We start from the raw sequence: 27848 nt of genomic DNA, 5'->3' as shown, positions 1-27848 counted from the left end.
ACAGGCTGTATGGTCTACTCCTGGTCCTCTCTCATGTGCCCATCCAGCCCAGGAAGATTCAGTACCCAGTCTGAGCTGAGTTAGCTAATCTTTGCCAGAGGCAGTGGAAGGGGTGCTGCAGTTAGTAAGGGGGAATAATACAATCCCCATCCATCACTACTCTCCTCCGTCTGGCTGAACTTGTTCTCACACTGAACAATTTCTCCTTTAACTCCTCTCACTTCCTCCATATAAAAGGTGTGGTACATGCATGGGCCCCTGCTGTGCCTGTCTCTTTATGGGCTATGTGGAACATTCCTTGTTCCAGTCCTACTCTGGCCCCCTCCCACAACTCTTTCTCGGGTACATCGATGATTACTTCAGTGCTGCTTCATGCTCTCGTCGGGACTTTGAAAAATTTATTAATTTTGCTTCCAATCTCCACCCCTCCATCGTTTTCACATGGTCCATCTCTGACACTTCCCTTCCCTTCCTTGACCTCTCTGTCTCAATCTCTGGTGATAGACTGTCCACCAATATCCATTACAAGCCTACCGACTCCCACAGCTACCTCGATTACAGATCCTCACACCCCACTTCCTGTAAGGACTCCATCCCATTCTCTCAGTTCCTTCGCCTCCGTCGCATCTGTTCCGATGATGCTACCTTCAAAAACAGTTCCTCTGACATGTCCTCCTTCTTCCTTAACCGAGGTTTTCCACCCACGGTCGTTGACAGGGCCCTCAACCATGTCTGGCCCATCTCCCGCGCATCTGCCCTCACGCCTTCTCTTCCCTCCCAGAAACATGATAGGGCCCCCCTTGTCCTCACTTATCACCCCACCAGCCTCCGCATTCAAAGGATCATCCTCCGCCATTTCCACCAACTCCAGCATGATGCCACCTCCAAACACATCTTCCCTTCACCCCCCCTGGCGGCATTCCGTAGGGATCGTTCCCTCTGGGACACCCTGGTCCACTCCTCCATCACCCCCTACACCTCAACCCCTACCTATGGCACCTTCCCATGCCCACGCAAAAGATGCAACACCTGCTCCTTCACTTCCTCTCTCCTCACCTTCCAAGGGCCCAAACACTCCTTTCAAATGAAGCAGCATTTCACTTGCATTTCCCCCAATTTAGTCTACTGCATTTGTTGCTCCCAATGCGGTCTCCTCTACATTGGAGAGACCAAACGTAAACTGGGCGACCGCTTTGCAGAACACCTGCGGTCTGTCCGCAAGAATGACCCAAACCTCCCTGTCGCTTGCCATTTCAACACTCCGCCCTGCTCTCTTACCCACATGTCTTTCCTTGGCTTGCTGCATTGTTCCAGTGAAGCCCAACGCAAACTGGAGGAACAGCACCTCATCTTCCGACTAGGCACTTTACAGCCTTCTGGACTGAATATTGAATTCAACAACTTTATGTCTTGACCTCCCTCCTCCATCCCCACCCCCTTTCTGTTTCTTCCTCCATCCTTTTGTTTTTTCCAATAATTTATATAGATTTTTCTTTTCCCACCTATTTCCATTATTTTTAAATCTTGTATGCCAGGCTAGCCTTTCCACCCCACCCCCACTAGAGCTGTACCTTAAGTGCCCTGCCATCCATTCTCAATTAGCACATTCGTTTAGATAATATCACCACCTTCAACACTTCTTTGTTCCATTGTCTGTGACATCTTTTGATTATCTGCTCCTATCACTGCTTGCTTGTCCCTACAATCACACCACGCACCCCCCCCCCCCCCCCACCTTAAACCAGCATATATTTCACCCCTCTTCTAACATTCAGTCAGTTCTGTCGAAGGGTCATGAGGACTCGAAACGTCAACTCTTTTCTTCTCCGCCGATGCTGCCAAACCTGCTGAGTTTTTCCAGGTAATTCTGTTTTTGTTAAGGGAGAATAATTGTTCTCTGGTGCTTCCTGTTGAAGATTCACAATTGAACAGTTACCATGTATCAAAACCCAAACATCAAGCAGGTACGTCTGTGGAGTGCGTGATGGGTGAGAGAAAATAGTAGAGAGAAAAAGCTAATTAGTTATTTTCACTTTGGATGCATTGAAAGGAAGAAGGACTTGCATTTCTTTAGTGACTTTTACCATCTCGGAGTATCAGAGTGCCTTACAACCAGTGAAGTGCTTTTGAAGTGTAGTCACTGTTGTAATGTAGGAAGCATGGCAGCCAATTTGTGCACGAGTTCCCACAAACAGCAAAGTGATAATGACCAGATAATCTATTTTTGTGATATTGATTGAGGGATAAATATCAGATCAGGACACCAGGGAGAACTCCCCTGCTGCCCTTTGGGGTGAGACATTATAATGAGGGCCCTGTTTGCCCACTCAAGTGGAGATAAGAGATCGCGGGGCACCATCTTAAAGATGACACCTCTCCGACAGTGCGGCACTCCCTCAGTACTGAATAGAGGTAGGTGTACACAGGCTTGGAGTCTGTTCAAGGTCCTCAGTAGAACGGACAGGCAGTCTCCCGATGGCTCAGGTTTGTTAAGGCATGAACTGCTACCCAGCTGGTTTATGCTGAGTTGTGGTTATAGGCATGTTGCAATTGGCCTACAGCTCGAGAGCAAATTGACCCCATTTCTTGCTTCCAATTACTGTTGAATGATCTATACTAAAAGCGGGTTGTGTGGACATTTGTTTTAATTATTCATTCACAGGATGTGGGCATTGCTGGCAAGGCCCGTATTTATTTCCCATCCCTAATTGTCTCTGCGCTAATCCAAAATTACTTAATTGCACCAAAGTGATCTGTTTCAGAGCGCAGTTAAGAGTCAACCGCATTGTTGTGGGTCTGGATCCGCGTGTAGGCCAGACTGGGTAAAAATGGCAGATTTCTTTCACAAATGGACACTGATGAACCAGATGGGTTTTTACAGCAATCCCAGTAGGTTCATTAACGAGACAAGCTTTTTATTCTAGTTATATTTAATTTTACTGCATTTCAATTTCCCAGCTGCCGTGGTGGGATTTGAACTTGTATCTTTGGATCGTTAGTCCAGGTCTCTGGTTACTAGTCCAGTAACGTAACCACTCTGCTACCATACCACTGTAGATTTTTGTGATGCCTTCTATGATTGAATACCCTGAACCTGGACCCTTTCAAGTGGAAGAAAGTAAAATCAGAGGTTAGTTACAGCACCTCACTTTGTGCACTTCCAGTACTAAGTTCAAAATGATCTAAAGGCTGAGCAAGATACAAAGGTGCTCAACAGGTTTGAGTGTGGCTTTGATTGCAGCACTCCTTAGTATCTCAGTAAATTCACACATGGCCGGCCTGCTACTGCCTCTCTGCCCTTGCATATGATCCAATCCAATTCGGAACATGATCACCTTGGGTTTATTTTTTTTGTCTAAAAATATGTGTTTGATAGAATTGACTGCTCAACTTAGAGCGAGAACTGCATAACTATGCCATACAAATCAGGTTATCTTGGTTGCAATGTTGGGTAAGGTTCCACAGTGCCAGTACCTTTAAATGTAGATGTTGTCTTTCTACGGCCAAAACTTCATTTAACATCAATAAATCCCAGGATGGCTCACAGCAGTGTAATCAGGCTGAAATGAGTACCGAGCCAATGAAGAGGATATTAGGAGGAATGACTAAAATACTATTGAAGAAATGGATTTCAAGAAGGATCTTAAAATCTTATATAAATGACTTAGATGAAGGGACAGCAGGTATGGTTGTTAAATTTGCTGATGACACAAAGATGGGTAGGAAGGTAAGTTGTGAAGAGGACATAAGGAGGCTGCAAATGGATATAGATAAGCGAAGGGAGTAGATAAAGAGTATAATATGATAAAATGTGAAATCGTCCATAAAAAAAATATATATTATCTAAGTGGCGAGAGATTGCAGGGCTCTTGAGATGCAGAGTGATTTGGGTGTCCTGGTGTGTGAATTGTAAAAGGTTAGTATGCAGGTACAATATGCAATTAGGTAAGCTAATAGAATGTTATTATTTATTGTGAGGGGAATTGAACACAAAAGTAGAAATGTTATGTTTGAGTTATACAGGGCAATGGTGAGATATATCTGGAGCAGTGTGTGCAGTACTGGTCTCCTTATTTAAGGAAAGATGTAAATGTATTGGAAGCAGTTCAGAGAAGGTTTACCAGGTTAATACCTGGAATGGGCGGGTTGTCTTATGAGGAAAGATTGGACAGGTTAGGCTTGTATCCACTGGAGTTTAGAAGAGTAAGAGGTGATTTGATTGAAACATATAAGACCCTGAGGGGCCTTGACAGGGCGAATGTGGAGAGGATGTTTCCCCTTGTGGAAGAATCTAGAATTAGGGGTCACTGTTTAAAAATAAGGGGTTGCTCATTTAAGACGGAGATGAGGAGAAATTTTTTTCTCTTGAGGTTTGTGAGCGTTTGGAACTCTCTTCCTCAAAAGGTGGTGGAAGCAGAGTCTTTGAATATTTTTAAGGCAGAGATTGATAGATTCTTGACAAGCAAAAGATTAGGCGGGGATGTGGAGTTGAGGTGACAGTCAGATCAGCCATGATCTTATTGAATGGTGGAGCAGGCTTGAGGGGCCAAGTTGGCACACTTCTGCTCCTAGTTTGCATGTTCTAGTTCATATGTTAAAAGAGTGAAGGAAGATGCGGAGGTAGAAGTTGCGCTACTTAGGACGTAGATGGCTGAAGGCTCAGTGGACCATGGTGAGGTGAAGTTTGGGAGTATTCACAAGAGGCAAGAGTTGGAGAAATACTTAGAACTCAGCAGGTTGTAGGGCTGGAACAGTGATAGAGTTAGGGAGAAGCAAAGCCATGGAGGGATTAGGAGAATTAGAATTTCAAATTGGAGGCATTGGAAACTAAGAGCCAATATTACTGAACAAGGACAGGGATGGTGGGTGAACAGGAATTGGCGTGGGTTATGATACATGCAACAGAGTTTTGGATGAGCTGAAATTCCTGGAGGGTGGAATAGAAGAGGGCATCCAGGAGAGCATTGGAATGGTTGGGCCTGGAGTAAAGACATGGATGTTGGTTTCAGCAGCAAATGAGCTGAGGCAGAAGCAGAGAAGGGAAACGTTCCAGAGAAGAATAAAGAAAGTGTTACACAGAGGAATAGACTCTGGGTGATGCGAGCGGATATGGAATATAGTTTAGCCAGAGTTAGTGACTGGGGAAGAAGTTGGAACCAGTTCCGAGGGTAAGGAGTTTTAATCGAGACTAAAGGTGGCAATCTTACCAATTGGTTGAAATTGTCTTGCCCAAGACTCTGTCTTGAACGACACAAACAGTGAAGGGGTTAAGGAAGCTCATGGGAAAGTAAGAATTGTTGGACTGGGGGTGGAATGGATGGGTTTGCTGAGAGAGAGAGAGCCCAACACAACTGGACTTGATCACTGCCGCACAAGCATTTTCAGCAGGATCACTGGATAGTGAGCTGGAGCCTTGGCTGTCACCACTCCCAGGGGACCGAGGCCAGTGGCAGATTACCCAGCTCATCGCAGACAGGAAAAGAACCTCAGTGTGTGCTGCAAATATTTCATCCCCTTGGAAAACACCTTCCACAGAGTGGTCGAGAAATGTGCACCTTAAAGAAAAAGGTCCGATGTGATAATCAAGTTCCACCCTGGGATTAATCCAAGATTTGGAAATAATAACTTTGGACTGCGGTTAGTGCAAACAGAATTTATGGAAAAAAAAGTTGCATGTCTATTTTTGATTGATGAGGATGAAGGTTGCGACTGTTGATGGCCAGTGGAATAAACAGTTCTTTTAATTTGGCGATATAAGCCTCCAGACAAGGAAACTGTTCATGTAGGTCACATTTGCTGTTTTTCTTGAGCCTCTGAATGAACAGTGCTGCTCCTGTTGGGTATTTTGTAGCCACAGAGAATTCAGGCCTTTGTACCAGTGATTGTTTTCCATGGTAAAACAGCTGTGCAGAACTCTTCACAGTTGAAAGCTATCTTATTTTATAAATACAAGAGAGATATAGTGAGATGGAGAAAAAAGAACACTAGACACAAATCCAGAGAGAATGACATATACAGAGCAAGGTAGGATGAGAGGCACAGAGACTGTGGGGCCACAGACTATTTTTATAAATAGTAGGATCCTGTAAAGAAACCTTTTTATCAGCTGACAGCTATGGGTAGGTTAGTGCAAAATGATGTTGATACTGGATTTGAAAGTAAAGGAAAATTGAATGTGCATTATGGATATGAGGAGGTGCATATCAAAATTAAGACATTGTGTATGCAGATTCCAGACTCTTGAAAATAAATGTGCAATGGCATTTTTTAAAAAAGGAATTAAATTATTGTAACTATTCTTATGCTGCTAGTTTTTCCTGTTGTGTCCTATGACACTCCCCCATAAAATGATAACCATCTGTTGATGTGAATGGGTTACTGTTTGACCATGTAGCACAACCGAACCCAGTCCTCCCAAGCACTTTCAGTAGGAGTCGGTGAATAATAATCAGGGGAATTGCCCATCTTGTGTGCATCTTTCTTTGTCAGATACACACTTGTTCATTTATCTCCGATCTGTCATCTATACTTTCCTTTTGTACACGCACCACACGGTCTCTCCCTTTCTTCTCGGTCGCCCTGCTTCTCACTTAGTGTCTGTCTGTCTCTTTTTCTCTTGAACTGTCTGTCTCTGTTTCTTCTGTCTCATGGTAATGCTAGAACTGTATAAAACAGTATTTCAGCCACATCTAGAGTACTTCACACAGTTCTGATAACCATATCGCTGGAAGGATCTGATTGCAGTAGAGTGTAGAGGATATTGTTGAAGATGTTGCCAGAAGTGGAGAATTTTAGCCAGGAGAAAAGATTAGAAAGGTTGGAGTTGTTTCTTTGCAACCAAGAAGATGAGGGGAGATTTAACTGAGATGCATAAAATTATGGATCTCGATAGAGTGGATAGGAAGGACCTATCTCTCTCAAATGCCACTAACCAAGGAACGTAGACATAAAGAAATTGGCAGAAGGATTAGAGGGGAGTTGAGGGAAAATTTTTGCTGGGAATTTTTTTTTTACCCAGATTGGTGGTGATGATCCAGAAATCATGTTTAAAAAATAATTGGATATGCACTTGAAGTGCCATAACCTACAAGCTAAGGACCAAGAGCTGCAAAGTAGGATTTGGCTGGATGGCTCTTTGACTGGCAGAGGGTAGGCTGATTTGATGCCTCCTGTGCTATAAATTTCTACTATTCTCTCTCCTGCCTCTCTCTCTCCACTGTTTCCATGTGTTTCTCTCTCCTGTCTTGCTCTCACTCCTGTGTGTCTGAGTTCTCCCATGCCCCTTTCTATCCTCCTGTCTCTATCCTACTGTGTTTACCCCTCTATTCTGTGTGTGTGTGTCTGTCTCTCTTTTCTCTATCCTCTGTGTTTAGTGCTCTCTTCTCACCAGCTATCACTCTGGCTTTCTGTTACTCTTGCCTTCAGTTGATCAGTCTTGTTTTGCTTCTTGCTCACTGGCCCCACTGTCACTGCAGCTCCCTTACCAGGAGTAGATATTGGGATCTTACTGTGCATTTTGTGTGCTTCAACTTTCGTTTTTAATTAGAAAAAAGGTGGGGCAGGGAGGTCTCTGGAATCTGGATTTTAAAGTGATTTGTTTCTCTTTCCTGCTCGTTGGTGTTTTGAAATGCTGAATTATAGAAGTATGCTGTCTGCATTATCAGGGCTCTTGCTGCTATTACGCAAAGTGAGTAAATTTTTAGGCATGTAAGCATCCTTTTATATCCTCCTGTTCCCCTGAAACCACCCTTCTAAAGGTGCTGATTCCTTGGTGGAATACAATTCCAGAAATACTGGCCATCTCCCAGTATCTCAACCCAGTGATCTTTGATAGCTCTGATTCTCACTTGATATTTTGGATGAACCCAGTTTCTTGATCAGATTTAGTTTAACCCGTTCCACCTCAGCACTGGGATTTTGACAGTATCTCACATTTGCTCTGCTGAAGTTAGCTATTTCAGCACAATTGAAAATTGAATGTATCTGCTAAACATTAGAAGTGTTGATCTGCCACAGGGCTTTTTTGGAGGAACTGTGTAAATCATGCACTGTACTGAAAAGCTTTTCACGTGTGTATTGTGCTTAAAAGCCTTTCAACAATGTGTAAACAGTTTTTCAGCTCACAGTGGAAATACTACACATCTGCTGGTGGTTTCATATCTAATGTGAAAGGATAGGAACATCTGAGCCTTGAATTAATGACAAGATGGAAAAGTGATTTATCTGTTTTGTCCATTTAATACATAGCTGTTTCCCTGCCTCCAATTAGTTTATTGCTGTCTGCTTATTATAATAGCTTTGTTTCCACCATCCAAGCAGTTTGATAACCTGTTATCAGGTCTCTACATCAGTGTGAGGAGCTGCCTGCATGGACTGTATATTGCAGCACAAAGTCAAGGTGTATCTTGTACTTGCTTCTTTCTGCCCTAATTGGGTTTGACAAGCAGACCAGAGGAAAATTCCAAACTGTAATTTCGGCCTTTTGGTAATTGCTGGTTTTTGCAGAAATCTTTCTGTCCAGTTCTAAATCCCACCATCTCCCAGCAATTGGTTTTAAAAAAAAAATAACTATCCAACAAAGTATTTAAGATATGGCCAATTCCAAATTGGAAGGATAAAGATGGTCTGTCTGTCATAGCTTTTAAAAAAAAACCTACAAAGTAAGCTTTAATTCATGAAGGTGTAGCATGTCAGTAACAGGGAGAGAACATTTTTCATTTACTTACTGTCAACATTGAATAGTGCCCCAGGTCAGATGTGGCAGTTTGGTGCAGTGTAAAGCTCCCTCTGCATGTCCCCAACAAGTGTATTCAGCCCTAACTTCAGTACAGCACCCTCTTCTCATCTCTCCCCCCCCCCCCCCCCCCCCCCCCCCCCCCCCCCCGCCAACCACCTACATTAGCAGTTTTGTCATTGCTGCATGAGTGTTCTGCTATTGGGACTAGATTGTTAGGATAGTGATTAGCCAGACTCTCTTCACATCAGACTCCAGCTGTTAGATGGATTTTCTTGGCATCAATGTAGGCTGTCTTTGAAACATGGGACCCAGGGGAGGGGTCCAGCCGTGGGATGGGGAGCAAATCATTTAAACATTGAAGAGCGAACTTTCAAGGATTATTCCAAATTGTTAACTGGCTTTTTGGATCAGTTCTGCTTTTTGGATTAACATCTAAAAATGCTTTAAAGCTCATTCAGGTTCTACTCTCTGCAGTGCTGTGCACACACGACTAGACTTATTTAAGAAGCTTTATCTCAAATATACCAAAAAGTGCACAGCAATATTGGTTAGTGATATAGTGGATTGGAGACGGGGACATGCCCATGTCCACAAGTCAATAAGCTGGTTACTTCTCCACAACATGGTAAAGCCGCCTGCTGGTGTGGTGTTTCATAGCTATAATGACTAGCATTCTGTGCAAGCGGGGTTCCTAGCTGATAGGGAAGACTTGATTGAAGGAAGGAAGGAAACATAGTAATTAACCACTCAATTTGGGAGAGGAATGGGCTCCTAAACTAGTACTTTCACATAAAAGGGAATATGCAGTGGCAGAGGGAGACAGTCAAAATAACACATTCAAGTAGGAACTGGACAGCATTGTGGCAAAGGTGGGTGATCGGGAAGTAACAGATCTACCACATTTGGAACTTAATCACTTGGATTACAGTGATCTTTTCTGATCCTGTGGCTTCCTAAACTTCAATGAAGACAACAGGATAAAATATAACCATGTAAAAATCTTTATACTGTACAGGTTCATCACTTGCAAGTACACTGAGGTGTTCAAACGTCATTCGTTGGTCAGCTTCAAGCCACTTTAAACAGAGCACATCTGTACAAAAGTACGGCACAAGAGTGCACCACTGAGTACTGCCCATTGCAGCTTCAGTAAGTCAAATAACAATACTCTCTAGTCATTATAAATAAATAAAATTAATTTACAATCAAACATTCCTTCAGTTTTTAAAGATAGTTTGACTCTGCAGTTGATGGGATAGGACCACGATGTGGAGTTTAATATATTATCGGTTGAGGCAGCAAGAAGTCTGATACCTTGCTGTGCTCCCTTCTGTTAGCAGCAGTTGGATGCAAAACATCTTTTGTTTTTAGTTTCAGGGAGGCAGGTTTAAACATTTTTTGCTCATGCATAGAAAATAAGTTCGGGGATCTGCCCCCCTTGTACCCCTGTGCCATTGGTGCTGTCAGACGAGCACTGGAATTGAAATGTCACTTTCCCGCACTGCACTTCCGTCATTCCCTCCTGTCCGAAGTAGCTCAGCTCATTGCCGTCCAGGATAGCACTGGCAGTGTAAAATGTGTCCTGCTCCACCTGCACCGGGTGTTCAAACCAGACTGAAAACGTGGTGCTGGAGCCGTCTGATATGAACTTGGTAAAGTTCTGAGCCAGGACCGCCCCCTGCCGCTTCAGTTCAATCTTGACACTGTACTCTGCCTTGCCACAGCTCGAGCCATACAGCCCGAGCCCGGCAATGAAGATGCGCTTGTCCACTGCAAACTGGATGCTGTCACACCGGCCCCGGTACCTCCACTGGTTGCTGCGGTAGGCGGAGGACTGGAAGCGGTGGCACCGCTGAGACGCCAGGCCCTTCCTCTGGACAGTGGGGAATTCCAACTGGGGTTTCTTCAGCGCTGTGTACCACAGGAATATGTCGTGGGTCTGCTCCAGGGTCAAGAGGTCACACTGTGCAGCCCCATTGGCAAACTCCTCCAGCGTCATGGTAGGAATCCGAACGATGTAGAGAGCCTTGCCCAGCACGCTCCTCTTGTTCCGGGCAGTGGGAGGGAGCCCTTGTCTTTTGCACTCTGCCTCTGCCCAGTTCAGGATGGCCTCGAACACCACAACCTCTTTGGTGTTGAGCGTCTCCCGTGACAGGATGATCTCCAAAGTCTGCAGATCGATCTCACAGAAGCCCTCTGACTTTAGGGCCAGCTCTGCCTGGGCATCTATTACCTCCCAGCACCGCTGTGTTAGCTCGGGCTCCTCAAACAGCCTGCTCTGGGACAGCAGGACGCAGGCATTCTTTGCCTCCAGGCTGGTTTCCAGGAAGTTAACACAAGCCTTTGCCAGATAAGGGACAATATACTTCTTGGCAGCATACAGAGAAGCCAGCACTGTGTCTGCTTCCAAGTCAATCTCGTCACTGTACAAATACCTGTAGCAGCAAAGGGGAATAGAAACTTATTGAAAATCTCATCTACAATTAAATCCACTTTCTAACAGTTCATGCAGAAAAAAAATCATTGAAACTCATACAAAAAAAAATTAGTTTCACTTAAAATCTCATGCACAAAAACTCTTAAAACCACCTAAAGGTCTCGTCCACTATAACAGAAATCGCAAGCAGTATCCAGAAGATTATTCTAGTTTTGTTTTAGTGATTAATGAAACGATAGCCTCTCTTCCTAAGATGGTAAATTACTTTATACTCCCCACACCGCACCACCGCCCCCCCCCCCCCCCACCGCCCCCTTTCCAGGCCCCACACACACAAATCCCCTTACTTTAGTAGAATAAGGAAAGCTGCGGGTTCCACATCTGGAATATGAATGTCGGATTTCTCCTCGGCGAGTTCGCCATAAAACATGGCGTAGAAAACGGAACTGCCGACTGCCAAAATGTACTGGAAGGGAACAACAGAAGTTCAAAACAAAAGATTAGAGCGCGGCGCATACATGAGCAACGCCTCCCCATGCAGGACCTTACATGCCAAAAAAAAAATCTCTTGTACGTAATTTATAATGCGCTAAACGGTTTTTTTTTTAAAGAAAGCAAACAATAATTATAGCTGCCAAGCGTTTGAATGCAGGAATCGCTCCCAGTCACGCAACCTTAGTCCCACAGTACTTAAAAAAAGTGATTCCCTGCAATGTTTGCAATTCTCTTAATTTAACGCAAACTAATCATTTACAACGGTCTTAAAAATATCCCTAATGGTTGAGAAAAGTCCCGGGATTATACACACACACACACCTTATGAGCTGGAACTCTCTGTGTTGATCCCGGGGAACCCACGATAAAATGTACATCTGCCATAAGTTCGTTATTGTACATCATAGCATTCCTGAAGGAGGCGAGAAACAAGACGTTTTATTTTTAAAATAAAAAAAACAAAAAACTGCGGATGCTGGAAATCCAAAACAAAAAACAGAATTACCTGGGAAAACCTGCTGAGTTTTTCCAGGTAATTACGTTTTATTTTTGTTTTAAGTTTGTTTTTTTTTCTCCTCTTGCAAACGATGCAACATTTAAAAAAAAAACACCAAATAGATGAATAGAGGAGGAAGGAGTGTCGCTCGCTTGCTTGTTTTTACCTTTCCCGGAGTGTGGGGTAGAAGGACTGCCAGTTACTGTTCTGGATGTGGTTGTTGTTGAGGTTCTGCTGCTGGCCCTGCCGTAGCAGGAGGCTGCGCTTGGAGCTGCTCACAGTGTTGCCGGTGCCGGAGCTGCTGCTGCTGCTGCTATCGCTGGACTGCAGGCTGCTGCTGTTGCTGTGTTTGGAGGGGTACAACTCTGCAGCCATCTTCTTGCCGAAGGAAAGCGTTACGATCTCATAGCAAGCTGGTAGCTTGCTGCCGCTGCTCTCCCTCTTCACGCTCTTGGACTTTTTCAGCGTTTCTGTAAAGCATTAAGAGTAAACAAAAGTGTGTGTGAGAGAGAGAGAGAGAAATGAAACCTGGCGTTCTCCCTGATTTATCGTGGGCAGCAGGTCACTTAATTCACATTTATTTACCGCTCCCCCCCCCCAAAAAAAAAGCACCCCAGAAACTTGATCGATTTACTGACCCTGGATATATTTCACGAGCAACATAAAGATCCTGGATTGTTTTAGTTTAATTTTCCACCAGTGGATGCGGGCCAGATTTGCAGTGAAAAGTTTTTTGTCCTCTCCTCCCAGCCTTTTAAAGCAGTGAGCAGATCTAGCTGTAAAAACAAAACTGCGACTGGTTCCTTTTTCTCCCCTTGCTCCACGTCCCCCGACTCAAATCCCAAAGATAAAAAAAAAATAGTCCAGTAAATATCCGAGCAAACAAAAAGATTCTCAGCGATATTTTGTTGCACTTTTTGTTTTGTTCCTTCTCCTTTGCAAGATGTTGGTCTCTTCCGGAGTTATATAAAAAAAAAAGTTGGGAAAAAGCAAAAGAGTGCGCTTCAGGCTTTTTTTTTTTGGTGACCGCGGTCGGGTTCCCAGCGAATGGCAAGACTGGAGATTTACTTGATGCCGATCTCCACACTAACTCCAAACCTTCCTGTAAACCAAACCTTCCTGTAAATCCTACAAACTATCAGGACCCTGCTGGCTCTCCTTTTACTAACAGCAGGTGCTCACGTGATGCCAACCTAACCCAAACATCAGGCTCCAATAATAAAACAGAGAGAGAGAGAGAGGGGAGGGAGGGAAAGAGGAGGAGGAGGGATGAAATCTCAGCCAGCTCAGCAACGATTGATTGGAATATTTAAAATGGAAAGAAGGAGGGGGGGCTGGCACACACACACACACACACACACACACAGAGAGAGATTAGCATGTCAATCTCCACTTAGCCCACCCACAAATACAATTATGTAGTTAAGTCGACACATCAATATTGTATGTTTATGTATCAATTCTAGCGGGTTGTTAATCTAGCGACTGGTTCAGGTGGTTAAAAGCGATTGGGGGGGGGGGGGAGAACAGGAGAAAAAAAGTTGGCTTCTGAAATCGAAGTTCAGTTCCTACTGGATTAATCGCAGTTTATTATTTATTTTAGGTTCAGCCGTAATGCCAATTGCTCCTTTTTTTTTCCACCGCCTCCCACACGTTCATCATTACCTGTGGGCCCATTTGGTTTTTTAAAAAAAAAATGAATAAAAAAAAATATGGATCAATAATTGCAAACGTCGGAAGGGGAGACTGGAAATAGATACATACACACACGCACACATACACTCACTCACTCAAGCGCGATCCGCCCGGCCGCATTCAAGAGGCCAAAGTGGAACTGGATCGTTGCAACACAATCGCCATTTATTTCTCGTAAATCCGCCGAGCCTAGCTTTGTTCAAGGTCCTCCCTCTGTACCTTGGGGCTGCTGTTTAGCTGAGGTCGGTAAGGAGAGAAAAGGCGGTGAAAGTTTGGATTCTGCGATCCTCCCAGCAGCAGGAAGCCATGATCAAGCTCTGTGTCTAACCCATCATCATCATCACCACCAACCAACCAACCCCCCCCCCCCCCCTCCTAAACCAACGATTCAGGAATTAGAAATGAGGCCGGGGCTGGGCTTAAAGAGAAACCATCTGCTTTCTCAAACGATCCCGACCTTCAGCAGCAGAGGGACTCCGTGCTCCCAAATAAACAAATGAAATGTCAGATCCGTGCCTTTGCAGGATGTAGGATTTAAAGGGCACTTATTATATAGAAAGCGTCAAAGCTTTGTTTATCAAACACTGGGCACCATGACACAAGTCTCAAGCATCAGGCAATAGGCACACAAAAAGAAATATACTGATGGCGACTTGCAGCTAATCTGGCCCTTGTGGTGAACGTTGTTCCCATTTAACCCTTGCAGTGCCACAATTAAAATCACCCAGTTTGGGTGCAGTTTTGGGTTTTAAACACTTGCAGGTTATGTGAGTAAAGAAGGACTGAGGGCAATGTGTAACGTGGGTCTTCAGTCACTGGGAAAGAATGAATTAAAGTAGGAGGTCTCTTTTCTTTGTGCATCTAGTCTAGGAGCGCGATAGAGAAAGTGTGTCCAGATTTGGGAACAAGATTCAAACTTTGGGTGGACTTGGGTTTTATAGAGAGCTGAGGCTCGAAAGGAAAACTGTGTGGCAAAATTTGTTCTTTGGAGACAGTTTCATTGATGTAAAATGGAAGTTCAATTTGAGATGGGAGGAAGGAGAATGCCAATTTTATTGGTAAATGAAGGATTGTGGTTGGATTCAGCAAAGTGAGGAATTGGTTGGTCCTGAGCGTTCTTTTGAAAGACTCAACTATCATCCTTGAAGAATTGAAAGGTAGATTTTTAATGCTTTCTTGAGGGATATGGTGACTGTCAGGATATGATTCAACCATTGCACTGGGTGAGGACTGAAAATGTATAATCTGAAAGAAATTGATGAACATAGAATGAAATCATCAGGTACTGAGCATTTGATGATGAGCAGAGTTAGTCATAGGTGCAAAGAAGGAGCAGATGGGAGAGAACAGAGACCTGGGGAAGCTATAACTTAGTAACAGAGGATGAGACATGAACTGCAACAGGATAGTTAATCTGTGATCTAAGGGCCATGTCTAGCAACACTGACAATTTTCTCTTGAAGCTGGACATCTCAGTCCTCTTTAGACTTATTTTTTGATTTGTCCTGTTTGAATTTTCTGGAATGGAGATTGTTCTGAGCACCATTGGAGGAAAAATCCTACATCAGAATGTTCAAGATTGGTTAGTATCAGAAATTTGAAGTTGATGAGACATGGATTTAAACTTCATAAATCACTCTCGAGCACCAATGCTGCACACTTGTGTGGCCCACGCAGACAAACACACATCTGACTACAGCACAGATGGAGCTTCAGAAACCAACAATGTAGTTGTGAACTGAGCTTTATTGAACTTCAAACTAGAGGTCACCCAAAATTCTACTGTCCCACTAGTTCACACCGAATCTGGATCACCCATCACCCCTGTGCTCGCTGACCTACATTGACTCTGGGTTAAGCAATGCCTGGATTTTAAAATTCTCATCCTTGTTTTCAAACCCCTCCATGTCCTCACCTCTTTGTAGCCTGGAAATCTTCTCCAGCCCTGCAACCTTGTAAGATATCTGCACTGCTCCAATTCTGTTCTCTTGCTCATCCCCGATTTCAATCGTTCCACACGGTACAGAAAATGCATGTGCTTTTGGGGTGACATTGGCATAGTGGTGATGTCACCGGACTGGTAATCCAGAGACCCAGGCTAATGCTTTAGGAACATGTGTTCAAATCTCGCCTTGGCAGCTGGTGGAATTTAAATTCAATTAATTAATTTAAAAAAAAAAATCTGGATTTGAAAGCTACTCTCAGTAATGGTGACTGTGAAATTACTTATAAAAACTCATCTGGTTCACCAGTGTCCTTTAGGTAATGAAATCTGCTGTCCTTGCCTGGCCTCACCTACATGTAACTCCAGGCCCACAGCGATGTGATTGACTCTTTAACTGCCCTCTGCATTGGCCTAGCAAGCCACTCAGTTCAAGGGCACTTGGGGATGGGCAGCAAATGCTGGCATCGCCAGCGATGCCCACACGAACAAAGAATGGGCTGGATGTTCTCCCTCCTGTGCTGTTATAACTATGTCTCTATGACCGTTGGCTGTCATGCCTTTAGCTGCCAAATCCCTAGGCTCTGGAATTTCCTCTCTCAACCTCTCTACCATTCCAGGACTTGAGCACAAAGATCTTGTCTGACACTCTAGTATTGCTGAGGGAATGCTGCGCTATTGGGAGTCGCTGACTTTTGGACAAGATGTAAAACTGATGCCCCATCTGCCCTCTCGGGTGGAGGTAAAAGATCCAGTTACACTTTTTCAAAGAAGAGCATGGGACTTCTCTAGTGTCCTAGCGAATATTTATCCTTCCGTCAACGTCTCAACAACACATGATCTGGTTGTGTTGGTGTGAGCTTGCTGTCTGCAAATTGGCTGCCATGTTTCCTCAACTACAATAGTGGCTATACTTCAAAAGTACTTTATTGGTTGCAGCACTCTTTGAGACACCCTGTGATTTAAAAAAAAGGTGCTATTTAAATTCAAGCTTTTCTTTAATTCTCTTCCCTCCTTTAAAAAGCTCTTTAACGCTTGGCACTGACCAAACTATTGATCATCTGCCCTTGCATCTCCTTGTGGCTCGGTGTCCCGTTTTGTTTGGCAACATCCCTATGGAGTGTCTTGGGATGTTTTAATACCTTAAAGGCGCTTTATAAATACAAGTTACTGTTTTTTTTTGTGCCTTTTTATTCATACACGGGACATGGGCTTCGTTGGCTGGACCAGCATTTATTGCCCATCCCCAGTTGCCCTTGAGAAGGTGGTGGTGAGCTGCCTTCTTGAACCGTTGCAGTCCATGTGGTGTAGGTACACCCACAGTGCTGTTAGGGAGGGAGTTCCAGGATTTTGACCCAGTGACAGTGAAGGAACGGTGATATATCCACAAGGATATATTTCCAAGTCAGGATGGTGAGTGACTTGGAAGGGAAATTCTGGGTGGTGGTGTTCCCATCTATCTGCTGCCCTCTTCCTTCAAGGTGGTAGTGGTCATGGGTTTGGAAGGTGCTGTCCAAGGAGCCTTGGTGAATTCCTGCAGTGCATCTTATAGATGGTACACTCTGCTGCTACTGTGCATCGGTGGTGGAGGGATTGAATTGTTTGTGGATGTGATGCCAATCAAGCGGGCTGCTTTGTCCTGGATGGTGTCCAGCTTCTTCAGTCTTGTAGGAGCTGCACTCATCCAGGCAAATGGGGGGAGTATTCCATCACATTCATGACTTGTGCTTTGTAGATGGTGGACAGGCTTTGGGGAGTCAGATGGTGAGTTACTTGTTGCATGGTTCCTAGCCTCTGACCTGCTCTTGTAGCCACAATATTTGTATGGCTATAAAAACAAAAAAACTGTGGATGCTGGAAATCCAAAACAAAAACAGAATTACCTGGAAAAACTTAGCAGGTAGCCGGTCACATGGTTAGTGGTCCGAAGACCTACCCTGAATTACATCATTTGTAAGGCTAGTCCAGTTCAGTTTCTGGACAATGGTAACCCCGAGGATGTTGATGTGGGGGGTAGGGGGGCGGAATTTGGTGATCGTAATGCCATTGAACATCAAGGGGTGATGGTTAGATTCTCTTTTGTTGGAGATGGTCATTGCCTGACACTTACGTGGCGTGAATGTTACTTGTCACTTGTCAGCACAAGCCTGGATATTGTCCAGGTCTTGAGGCATTTGGACATGGACTGCTGCAGTATCTGAGGAGTCGCAAATGTTGCTGAACATTGTGCAATCATCAGCAAACATCCCCACTTTTGACATTATGATGGAAGGAAGGTCATTGATGAAGCAGCTGAAGATGGTTGGGCTGAGGACACTACCCTGAGGAACTCCTGCAGTGATGTCCTGGAGCTGAGATGGCTGACCTCCAACAACCACAACCATCTTCCTTTGTGCTAGGTATGACTCCAACCAGCAGAGATTTTCCCCCCTGATTCCCATTGACTCTAGTTTTGCTCGGGCTCCTTGATGCTACACTCGGTCAAATACTGCCTTGATGTCAAGGGCAGTCACTCTCACCTCAGGAATTCAGCAGTTTTGTCCATGTTTGAACCAAGGCTGTAATGAGGTCAGGAGCTGAGTGTCCCTGACGGAACCCAAACTGGTTATTGCTAAACAATTGCTTGATGGCATTGTTGATGACCCCTTCCATTACTTTACTGATGATTGAGAGTAGACTGATGGGGCGGTAATTGGCCCGGTTGGATTCATCCTTTTTGTGCCCAGGACATACCTGGGCAATTTTTACACATTAGCGGGGGAGATGCCAGTGTTGTAGCTGTACTGGAACAGCTTGGCTAGGGGTGCAGCACGTTCTGGAGCACAAGCCTTCAGTATAATTGCCGGAATATTGTCAGGGGCTCTGCAGTATCCAGTGCCTTCAGCCGTTTCTTGATTTCACATGGAGTGAATTGAATTGGCTGAATACTGGCATCGGCACTTCTGACTGAAGATTGTAGCAAATGCTTCAGCCTTATCTTTTGCACTGATGTGCTGGGCTCCTCCATCATTGAGGATGGGAATATCTGTGGAAGCTCCTCCTCCAATGAACAGTTTAATTGTCCACCGCCATTCATGACTGGATGTGACAGGACTGCAGAGCTTAGATCTGATCCGTTGGTTGTGGGATCGTTTAGCTCTGTCTATCACTTGCTGTTTGGCACCCAAGTAGTCCTGTGTTATAGCTTCAGCAGGTTGATGCCTCATGTTTAGGTATGCCTGGTGCTGCTCCTGGCGTGCCCTCCTGCACTCTTCGTTGAACCAGGGTTGATCCCCTGGCTGGATGGTAATGGTAGAGTGGGGGATATGCCAGGCCATGAGGTTACAGATTGTGTTCAAGTACAATTCTGCTGTTGCTGATGACCCACAGCGCCTCAGCCTTGAGTTGCCAGATCTGTTTGAAATCTATCCCATTTAGCACGGTGGTAGTGCCACACAACACGATGGAGGGTATCCTCAATGCGAAGGCAGGACTTCATCTCCACAATAACTGTGCGGTGGTCACTCCTACTGAATCTGTCATGGACAGATGCATCTGAGGCAGGCAGGTTAATGAGGATGAGGTCAAGTACGTGTTTCCCTCTTGTTGCTTACCTGACACCTGCCACTCTAGCAGTTATGTCCTTTAGGACTTGGCCAGCTCGGTCAGTCGTGGTGCTACCGAGCCACGCTCCGGACATTTAACTCCCCCACCCAGAGTACGCTCTGCGCCCTTCCTCCAAGTGATGTTCAACATGGAAGAGCACTGATTCACCAGCTGAGGGATTGCCCATGTTTGGCCTGATGCCATGAGACTTCATGGAGTCTGGAGTCGATTTTAAGGACTCCCAGGGCAGCCTGTATACTCTGTGCCATGCCACCACCTCTGCTGGGTCTGTTCCAGGGATGGTGGTGGTGGTGTCTGGCACATTATCTGTAAGGTATGATTCTGTGAGGATGACTATGTCAGGCTGTTGCTTGACTAGTCTGTGAGACAGCTCTCCCAATTTTGGGCCCAGATGTTAGTATGGAGGACTTTGCAGGGTTGACAGGGCTGCGATTGCCATTGTCGGTGCCTAGGTCGATGCCAGGTGGTCTGTTCGGTTTCATTTCTAGGCCAGTTTGGTTTATTACAACTGAGTGGCTTGCTAGGCCTTTTCAGAGGGCATTTAAGACTCAACGAAATTGCTGTGGGTCTGGAGTCACATGTAAGCCAGGTAAGGACGACAGATTTCCTTCCCTAAAGGACTTTAATGAACCACTTGGGTTTTCACAACAATGGTTTCCTGATCACCATTAGACTTTTAATTCCAGAAACTTCTGCTCCTATGTCTTATATTTATTGCCATGGTGGGATTTGAACCCGGTCCCCAGAGCATTGCCCTGGGTCTTTGGATTACTTGTCCAGCGATAGTACCACTATGCCATCACCTCCCCACAAGCTACTGATGATGTTCACAACACTCAACTCCAAACCCTTTGTCAAAGGGAGTGAATGTGTATGTCTCTCTCTTTACCAAATTAGAACAAGATTGTTTAGCTGCCAGTTGATTGTTTTCGCAGTTGAATAATCTTTCAACACATTGTCTAGATACTCACTCAAAGAATGGCCACCTGAAAGAGGTATCAGAGTCCTTTGATAGGGTAGCACGGCGAAACTATTTCCCGTGTTGAGGGAATTCAGAACAAGGGGCTTAATCTTAAAATTAGAGCAAGGGCATTCAGGAGTGAAATCAGGAAGCACTTTCCAGCAAGAGAGAACCCTTTTCACACCAACATACCTGGGGAATTGACTGAACTCTAATGGTTGATATCTGAGCTGTCACTGGCTAATCTAGGTCAGGCGTTGGACTGCGGTGGAGGTGGTGGGGGGTTAGAGGGAAATCAGATCACAGTCGCCCAGCATGGAACCAAGTGCACTAACCTAGTTTATAAAGTACCTTGTTCAGTCAAAACTACCTAAAATAAATTCCATCAGGATGATCTATGCCTAATAATACGTTCTACCCCCACCCTGCCAACTCCATCTCCCTAGTATTCTCCCTTCCCTCTCTCGAGGTGCTGACTCTTGGGGTTGAGTATCAAGGGCACAGGCTGCCTCTGATGCCTCGTTCAGATGCGTAAACCCAAGCCAGTGAGTGTTGGGCAATGAAGACTCTGTTGAACCTGTCCTCACCCAATTTATGTATAATCACTGGATGGTGATCCTTGGCATGATTACTTCCCCCACACCCCTGTCCCTTTCCATCCAAGGACACTGGTCACTGCCTCTGTAGCCCGGCTGTGATCAGTTAATTTGACAGAGTCTGGGGATTGAACCAGTGTCAGGTTTGGGCAGCAGACAATGTATATTATCTGTGGAGCAGACACTGAACCAACAACATTGGAGTGCAGTCACTTAAACAAAATAAAGAGTATTATTATGGAGATAAGTACTTGGAATTGTGAGCACTCTGAGATAAAGGGCAGTTTATCCTTCTTTAATCATACACCATTATTTGTAAAATAATCCTATTTACAGGGCTCATAAACCACTTCAGAGGAACAGATGTGTTTGAGTATACAGGAATAAGGACCTGCAGTGAGCTGAACTCTGAGAGGAAGAAGGGAAGGAACTTGCATTTAATGATGTAGCGCCTTCCATGACTTCAGGATGTCCCAAAGTGCTTTACAGTCAAATAGTACTCTTGAAGCATAGTCAATGTTTAATAAGGGAATTACAGCAGTCAATTTGTACTCGGCAAGGTCCCCCAAAAAGCAATGGGGTAAATGGCCAGACTATCTGTTTTGACATTGATGAAGGTGTAAATGTTGCACAGGAAGCCAGGGACTCTCCTGGCATTGGGACGTTTCATGTCCACCTGTGAGAACAGAAGGGGCCACGGTTTAACTCAGTGCATCTGAACAATGGCACCTCCATCAGTGCAGAACCTGCTCACTATTGTACTGGAGTGTTAGCATGGATTATCAGCTCAAGTCTGTGGAATGGGGGCTTGAACCTACAACCTTCTGACTAGGAAACCTGAGTACATATTCATTGAGCTACTGTTAATACACTACGTTCTACACTACACCACATATTTAGGTATTCTCAAACTGATCTTGTGTAGAATTTTCAAACTTACTTCCTTCACTTATGTCCACTGTCTCCTCATTTGCTTAGACAGTTACAGATGCTGAGTTCTTTCTCTATTCCTCAAATAGGAGCTCAGCGGGTACTTGGCTATCACTGTGGGCATGTGTCAGAGCGTTATCCTGCTCTAGTCTTTATGGAGCAGGATATTCACGCACTCTGGTATTACTGAGTTAAATTTAGGAGTTGGAATCTGCCCCATGCTCACTCAGCACAGAACAGGGACTGAATCTGAGACTTACTTGATCCTTCTGGCTCAGACATCAATTGAGCTGGTTTCATTTATTTTACACCTAGGACTACGTGTTAACAGTTACTGGTACTTAGAGTTTCAGTGTAGTTCCCCACATTGTTGAAATTTAATAACACCAAGAATTTGATCATTTTTAGTCTGTTTTGTTGTAATTCTTATCACAGTTCTGCTACAGTTATGAATTTATCTTTGCCACAATTATGTAGCACTTTCTGTGAGAGGAGAGGAGGAGGCAGTAATATAGGCCTTTCCATCCTTAGTAATTACAGACTTGTTTAAAATGTAGCTCTGCACCCAACACTTTTCCCAGAATCATGCCTTGCCTTCTAATCTCACCAGATTGATATAGAAGAGAAATCTTGCTCAGCTCCTCCTAGCTCATCTATCAACAACAACTTGTATTTATGTAACCTTTTAATGTAATAAGCTGTCCCAAGGTGCTTCACAGGAACATTATAAAACACAATTTGACACTGAGCCACACAAATTGATACTAGGGGAGCTAACCAAAAGCTTGATGGAAGGGATAGGTTTTAAGGAGCATCTTAAAGGAAAAAAGAAAAGTATAGAGGTAGAGAAGTTTAATGAGGGTATTTCAGAACTTAGGAGCCAGGGCTGAAGGCAAGGGCACTAAAGGGGGAGCAATTCATTCAGGGATGCTTAAAAGGCCAGAGTTGGACGAGTGTGGATATTTTGGAGGGCTGTGGGACTGGAAGAGAGGGGGAATGGCAAAACCATGGAGGAATTTGAAAACAAAAGTGAGAATTTTAAAAGCCAACCAGGAGTCAAGGTAGGTCAGCGAGGGAAGATGAGCGAATAGAAGTTAGTGCAAGTAAGAACATGGGAAGCAAAGTTTTGGAGGGTAGAATTTGGGAGCCTGGCAAGCAGTGCATTGGAATAGTCGGATCTAGAGGTAACAAAGACATGAGGGTTTCAGCAGCAGTTGACTGAGGCAAGGCAGAAGCCAGGAATGTTACAGAGATGGAAACAGGTGATGTGATGGGAATCAAGTGTTATGGGGAAAAGGCAGGAAAGTGGAGTTGAGGATTATCAGATCAGCTATGAACTCGTTTAATGGTGGAGCAGACTCAATGGGCTGAATGGCCTTCTTCTGCTCCTATGTCTTATGGAGTGCAACTCCAAAAGCAATCAAATCAGGATTGTGTAAGACTTAGAAAGGAATTTGTAGGTGGTGGTGTTCCCACACTTCTCCAACCCTTGTTCTAGGTAGAGGTTGTGGATTTGGGCGTTACTGTCGAAGGAACCTTGGCAAGTTATTGAGTAGACTTTGGAGAGGTAGGGTTCACCTTGGGAAGTTCCCCATTTCAGCTAAGTGGAGTGTGTGAGAGAAGACTCCTCGAGGGCAGTTTCACACTTGCCCTAGTATGAGTAGGAAATCCAAAAAGTTTTCCTTTCTATCTTTGAGTTCAACTATATGTGCTTTCTCCTCATCTGCTGCTGCACAAGATCAGAAGAGGTCTGTGACTGGGCTATCTGCTGAAGAATGGACCTAGTAAAGGGATAGAGAATGTATTGGATTGTAAAATAAAATCCTGCAGTTGCTGAAAATCTGAAATAAAAACAGCAAATGCTGGAAATGCTCAGCAGGTCAAGCAGCATCTGTGGACAGAGAAACAGAATTAACATTCCAGGCTAACATTTCCTGTTTTTATAACATATCTGGATTGTCACCTACTCCCCATTCAGAAATAATCACTCTACAATTGCAGACATTCATAATCGTATCCATATCTAATGGCACTGAGACCATTCCTTCTACCACTGAGTGACTTCCAGGATATTAAGAGTTAACCATGTTGTGTGAATCTAAAGCCAGGTAAAGGGCAGGCTAAAATAAAGCCTCTTTCCCCAAGAACAGTGGTGAATCAGTTTTGTACTTGCAGTTATCCAGCAGCTTTCATGGTCGTTTTCTGTGGCTTTAGTTCACAAATGACAAGGTTTATTGATTTTTATTTTGTGGTTAGACTGTTTCCCTGTTTGGGGTTTGGGTGTGGGGGATGGCATGGGGTGTCATTGATGAGGAGACATCAATTTAAAATGGATTTAGGAAGGATTTCTTCAGGCGGAGAGTTTTAGGAGCTTGGAATGTTTGCCACAGCGGGTTATTGAGACAAAAACAACCGCTGCCTATAAGGGAGATTGTTTTGAAGCGGAGGAAGATACAGGCTCTGCACAGAGCACAGGGTAGTGGAATTAGTTTTGGATTGCTGTAGCAATGAGCTGGTGTAGACACTCTATGCTGTAGGCTCCTGTGGTTCCAGCTAGTTACCCGTCGCAGCCAGGATGGCGCTAATGGTGTTACAATTGGCTTCAACCACCCCTGGGCCAGGGAAGTGAAAATTCAGCCAAGGTTCATGTCCTCAACCACTGTCCAATAACTTGCACTGGGTACTGAGCTCCTGAGGGAGGAGGGAAATGAAAACTGGGAATGTTTTTAAAAACTGATTCTGTACCTTGGAAACCAAGTACACAAAATGACATTCATGAAGTGAAACAGGCCTTTCATTGAGGTGGGAGCTGAGCTTGAACTCCTGGGATTCCTTGTGTTGGAGCTGGCAGCAGGATTGGCTTCAGAAATGTTTGAATGGGAATATTATAGTGCCTGGAAGACGGAGGAAGCTAATGTGGCTTTATCAAAGATCAGTTGCAGCTAGTGGCAACATGCCATTCGAAACCTCGTGTTGCAATTTGACAGAGCTTTCAATCTTGGGTGTGATTTTGTACATCACGTACTCTCATTTGTACGATCTTGTGCTCGTAAAGAATTAGGCAAACAGAGGCCCATTCTTTCAACCAGTGCACAGTAGAATTGGCACTCTGCATCTCAGGTCAGTTTCCACTGGAGGCATATGATAGTGTAAGGAATTCTTCAAAATGTGTCAGCTGTGACTCAGTTGGTAGCACTCTTGATGCTGAGTCAAAAGGTTGTGGGTTCAAATTTCAGTCCAGGACTTGAGCACAAATTCAGTGTTTGAAAAAAACCAGATGTGCTGTCAAAGTATGTCCAAGAATTCTAAGTTTACGATCCAGTGCAGAACTAAGGGAGTGCTGCACTGTCAGAGGTGCCGTCTTTTGGATGACATGTTAAACTAAGGCCTGTCCTCTTAGGTGGGCAGAAAAGAGCCCATGATACCTTTTCTAAGAAGAACAGGGAAGTTATCTCTGGTGTCCTGGTCAATATTTATCCTTCAATCAACATTACAAAAAACAGATGATCTGGTCATTATCACATTGCTGTTTGTGACAGTTCGATGTATGGAAATTAGCTGCTATGTTTCATTGCAATGGTGACTACTCATCAAAACTAATTTATTATTAAAACAACTGGGACATCCACTGGTTGTGAAAGCTGCTGTATAAATGCAATACATACTCCCTAGGTTAACAACCAACCCCCCCCCCACCCCAAAATTCCATGTTGTAGGCCTGGGATTAGAGTTGCTAACGCTGCTTGGATGTATTCCTGGAGGATTGAACATACAATCTCCTGTTTCCAAACACCCAGCCTTGATATTGCTTTCTTGACACGCCCACCTGGGGTAAGAAAAGCAATTTTTAAAAAAAAGTATGTTCTGATGAAGAGTCATACGGACTCGAAACATTAACTGTGTTCCTCTCCGCAGATGCTGTCAGACCTGCTGAGTTTTTCCAGCTATTTTTGTTTTTGTGTAAAAAAAATATATATATATATATATATATATATCTATATATATATATATATATATATCCTGTTGGTTTTTCTCCCTGTTCACAGCAGTATCCACAAGATTAATCTTCAATTCTTGGAGATTTCAAGTCAACCCTGGAAAGTTGGCAACCCTACTTGGAATGAACAGTGGGCCAGCCCAGTGTGTTGTATGTTTACATGGTGTGACCATTACGCTGACCCAGCTCAGTGTGCTTACAGAGTAGTCTTAATTTCCTGATGATCCTGGTCGCCTAGTTCCAGCCATTTCACCAGCACTCTGTCAGAGGAACAAACTGCCATCGGCGAGTTGTGGCACCGAACCAGCAATTCTGTTCTCTGTGCCATTAAGTCGCACGGCACTAAGCCATGGAGTCATGTGAAGAATTCCAGATTTCCACTATCCCATGTGCAAGAAAAATGCTTCCTGATTTTGCTCCTAAACAGCCTGGCTCTCTTTTTAAGATTATGCCCCTCCATTTGTATTCCATAGGAATACAAAGTATCAAAGGAAATACTTTCTCCATATCTATTCTATCTAATGTTTCATCATTTTTAAAGATCTCAATTAGATCACCCTTCTGCCACCTAAACACAAGAGAATACAAGACCGAGTATCATTCTCGTGAATCTGCACTGTACTCCCTCCAAGGCCAATATGTCTTCCCTGAGGTTTGCTGCCTGAAACTCAACATGATGCTCCAGCTGGAGCCTGACCCAGGCTCTGTATAAGTGGAGCATCGCTTCCTCACTTTTATAGTCTAACACCCTTGAGATAAAGGCCAATATTCCATTAACCTTTTTAATTACTCTTTGTACTTGTGCACCAACTTTTAGTGATTTGTGTATATGGTCACCTAAATCCCTGTGCTCCTCCACAGCTCTTAGTCTCTCACTATTAAGATAATATTGCAATTTGTCTTTCTCTAATCTAAAGAGGATAACTTCACGCTACCCCACAATTAAACTTCTTGCTCCCATCTGCACAACTTACTGCGCCTCCTAACTTAGTGCCGTCTGCAAACTTGGAAATACAAATCTCTCTTCCCTCATCCAAGTCAGTTTATGAGGTGAAAGGCTGAGATCCCTGAAGAACACCACTCGTCATATCCCCTTATCCCTACACTCTTTCTCCTACCTTCCAACCAACCATGTCACAAAGTTACCTTCAATTCTGTGTGCTTTAATTTTTGTTACTATCTTATATTGAGCCTTTTCAAATGCCTTTTAGAGGTTATCACCCATAAACACTCCCATATCCACCAAGATAGTGATCTCCTAAAACAGGATTAATCAATGCTGACTCTCTTTGATCCTTATGTAGGAGTTCAGTCACTCTTCTCTCTGCTGTTGGATTCCAGTGATTTTATTGCAAACTGGGGGCTGTACTTACCTGGTTCCTCCTCGGGTTGCCAACTCAGAGTTAAGTTATTCTGAGAGATTTTTTTCCCCTAAATGTGATGACATAATTGATTGACCTTTAACCTGTCATTTCCAAACCCGTGCATTTTGGGCCCCGTATCTCAGGAAGGATGTGCTGGCCCTGGAGAGGGTCCAGAGGAGGTTCATGAGAATGATCCCAGGAATGAAAGGCTTAACATATGAGGAACGTTTGATGACTCTGGGTCTATACTCGATGGAGTTTAGAAGGATGAGGGGGGGTGGATTTGATTGAAACTTATAGAATACTGAAAGGCCTGGATAGAGTGGACGTGGGGAAGATGTTTCCATTAGTAGGAGAGACTAGGAATCGAGGGCACAGCCTCAGAGTAAAGGGAAGACCTTTTAGTACAGAGATGAGGAGAAACTTCTTTAGCCAGAGAGTGGTGAATCTATGGAATTCATTGCCACAGAAGGCTGTGGAGGCCAGGTCATTGAGTGTATTTAAGACCAAGATAGATAGGTTCTTGATTGATAAGGGGATCAAAGGTTACGGGGAGAAGGTGGGAGAATGGGGTTGAGAAACTTATCAGCCA

At 44.2% G+C, this 27848-nt stretch overlaps 2 protein-coding genes across 8 annotated transcripts in view; one reads left to right on the top strand and one right to left on the bottom strand.

The window, feature by feature from the left end:
* The window catches only part of brf1b (BRF1 RNA polymerase III transcription initiation factor subunit b), a 330710-nt gene that overhangs the window by 136725 nt on the left and 166137 nt on the right, over positions 1-27848 (top strand). The window lies entirely within an intron of this gene.
* On the bottom strand, positions 9723-14219 carry btbd6b (BTB (POZ) domain containing 6b). Of its 4 annotated transcripts, none has more exons than XM_041214354.1 (5): positions 14080-14219; positions 12332-12635; positions 11991-12081; positions 11522-11640; positions 9723-11172 (listed from the first exon to the last, which is right to left on the bottom strand). In XM_041214354.1, the coding sequence occupies exons 2-5, from the start codon at positions 12538-12540 to the stop codon at positions 10140-10142; spliced, it is 1452 nt and encodes a 483-aa protein (XP_041070288.1). In that variant the 5' UTR covers positions 12541-12635; positions 14080-14219; the 3' UTR covers positions 9723-10139. The 4 variants fall into 4 exon arrangements, with proteins under 4 accessions (XP_041070288.1, XP_041070286.1, XP_041070285.1 ...); XM_041214352.1 differs by lacking the exon at positions 14080-14219 and adding an exon at positions 13956-13995; XM_041214351.1 differs by lacking the exon at positions 14080-14219 and adding an exon at positions 12804-13398.

This window comes from Carcharodon carcharias, chromosome 20, assembly GCF_017639515.1.
Source record: "Carcharodon carcharias isolate sCarCar2 chromosome 20, sCarCar2.pri, whole genome shotgun sequence".
Classification (NCBI taxonomy): Eukaryota; Metazoa; Chordata; class Chondrichthyes; order Lamniformes; family Lamnidae; genus Carcharodon; species Carcharodon carcharias.
The sequence above is the reverse complement of the archived record's forward strand: the minus strand, read 5'-3'. Positions and strand labels throughout refer to the sequence as shown.

Bases quoted from the DNA above. Each gene is read 5' to 3' on its own strand.
- btbd6b (XM_041214352.1), bottom strand. From the start codon at position 13,980: ATGCGGCCGGGCGGATCGCGCTTGA. The intron at 11,641-11,990 runs GTGTGTGTGTGT...GTTCCCTTCCAG, and splicing joins AGAGAGTTCCAGCTCATAAG to TACATTTTGGCAGTCGGCAG. The intron at 11,173-11,521 runs GTAAGGGGATTT...TTGCTGCTACAG, and splicing joins GCTTTCCTTATTCTACTAAA to GTATTTGTACAGTGACGAGA.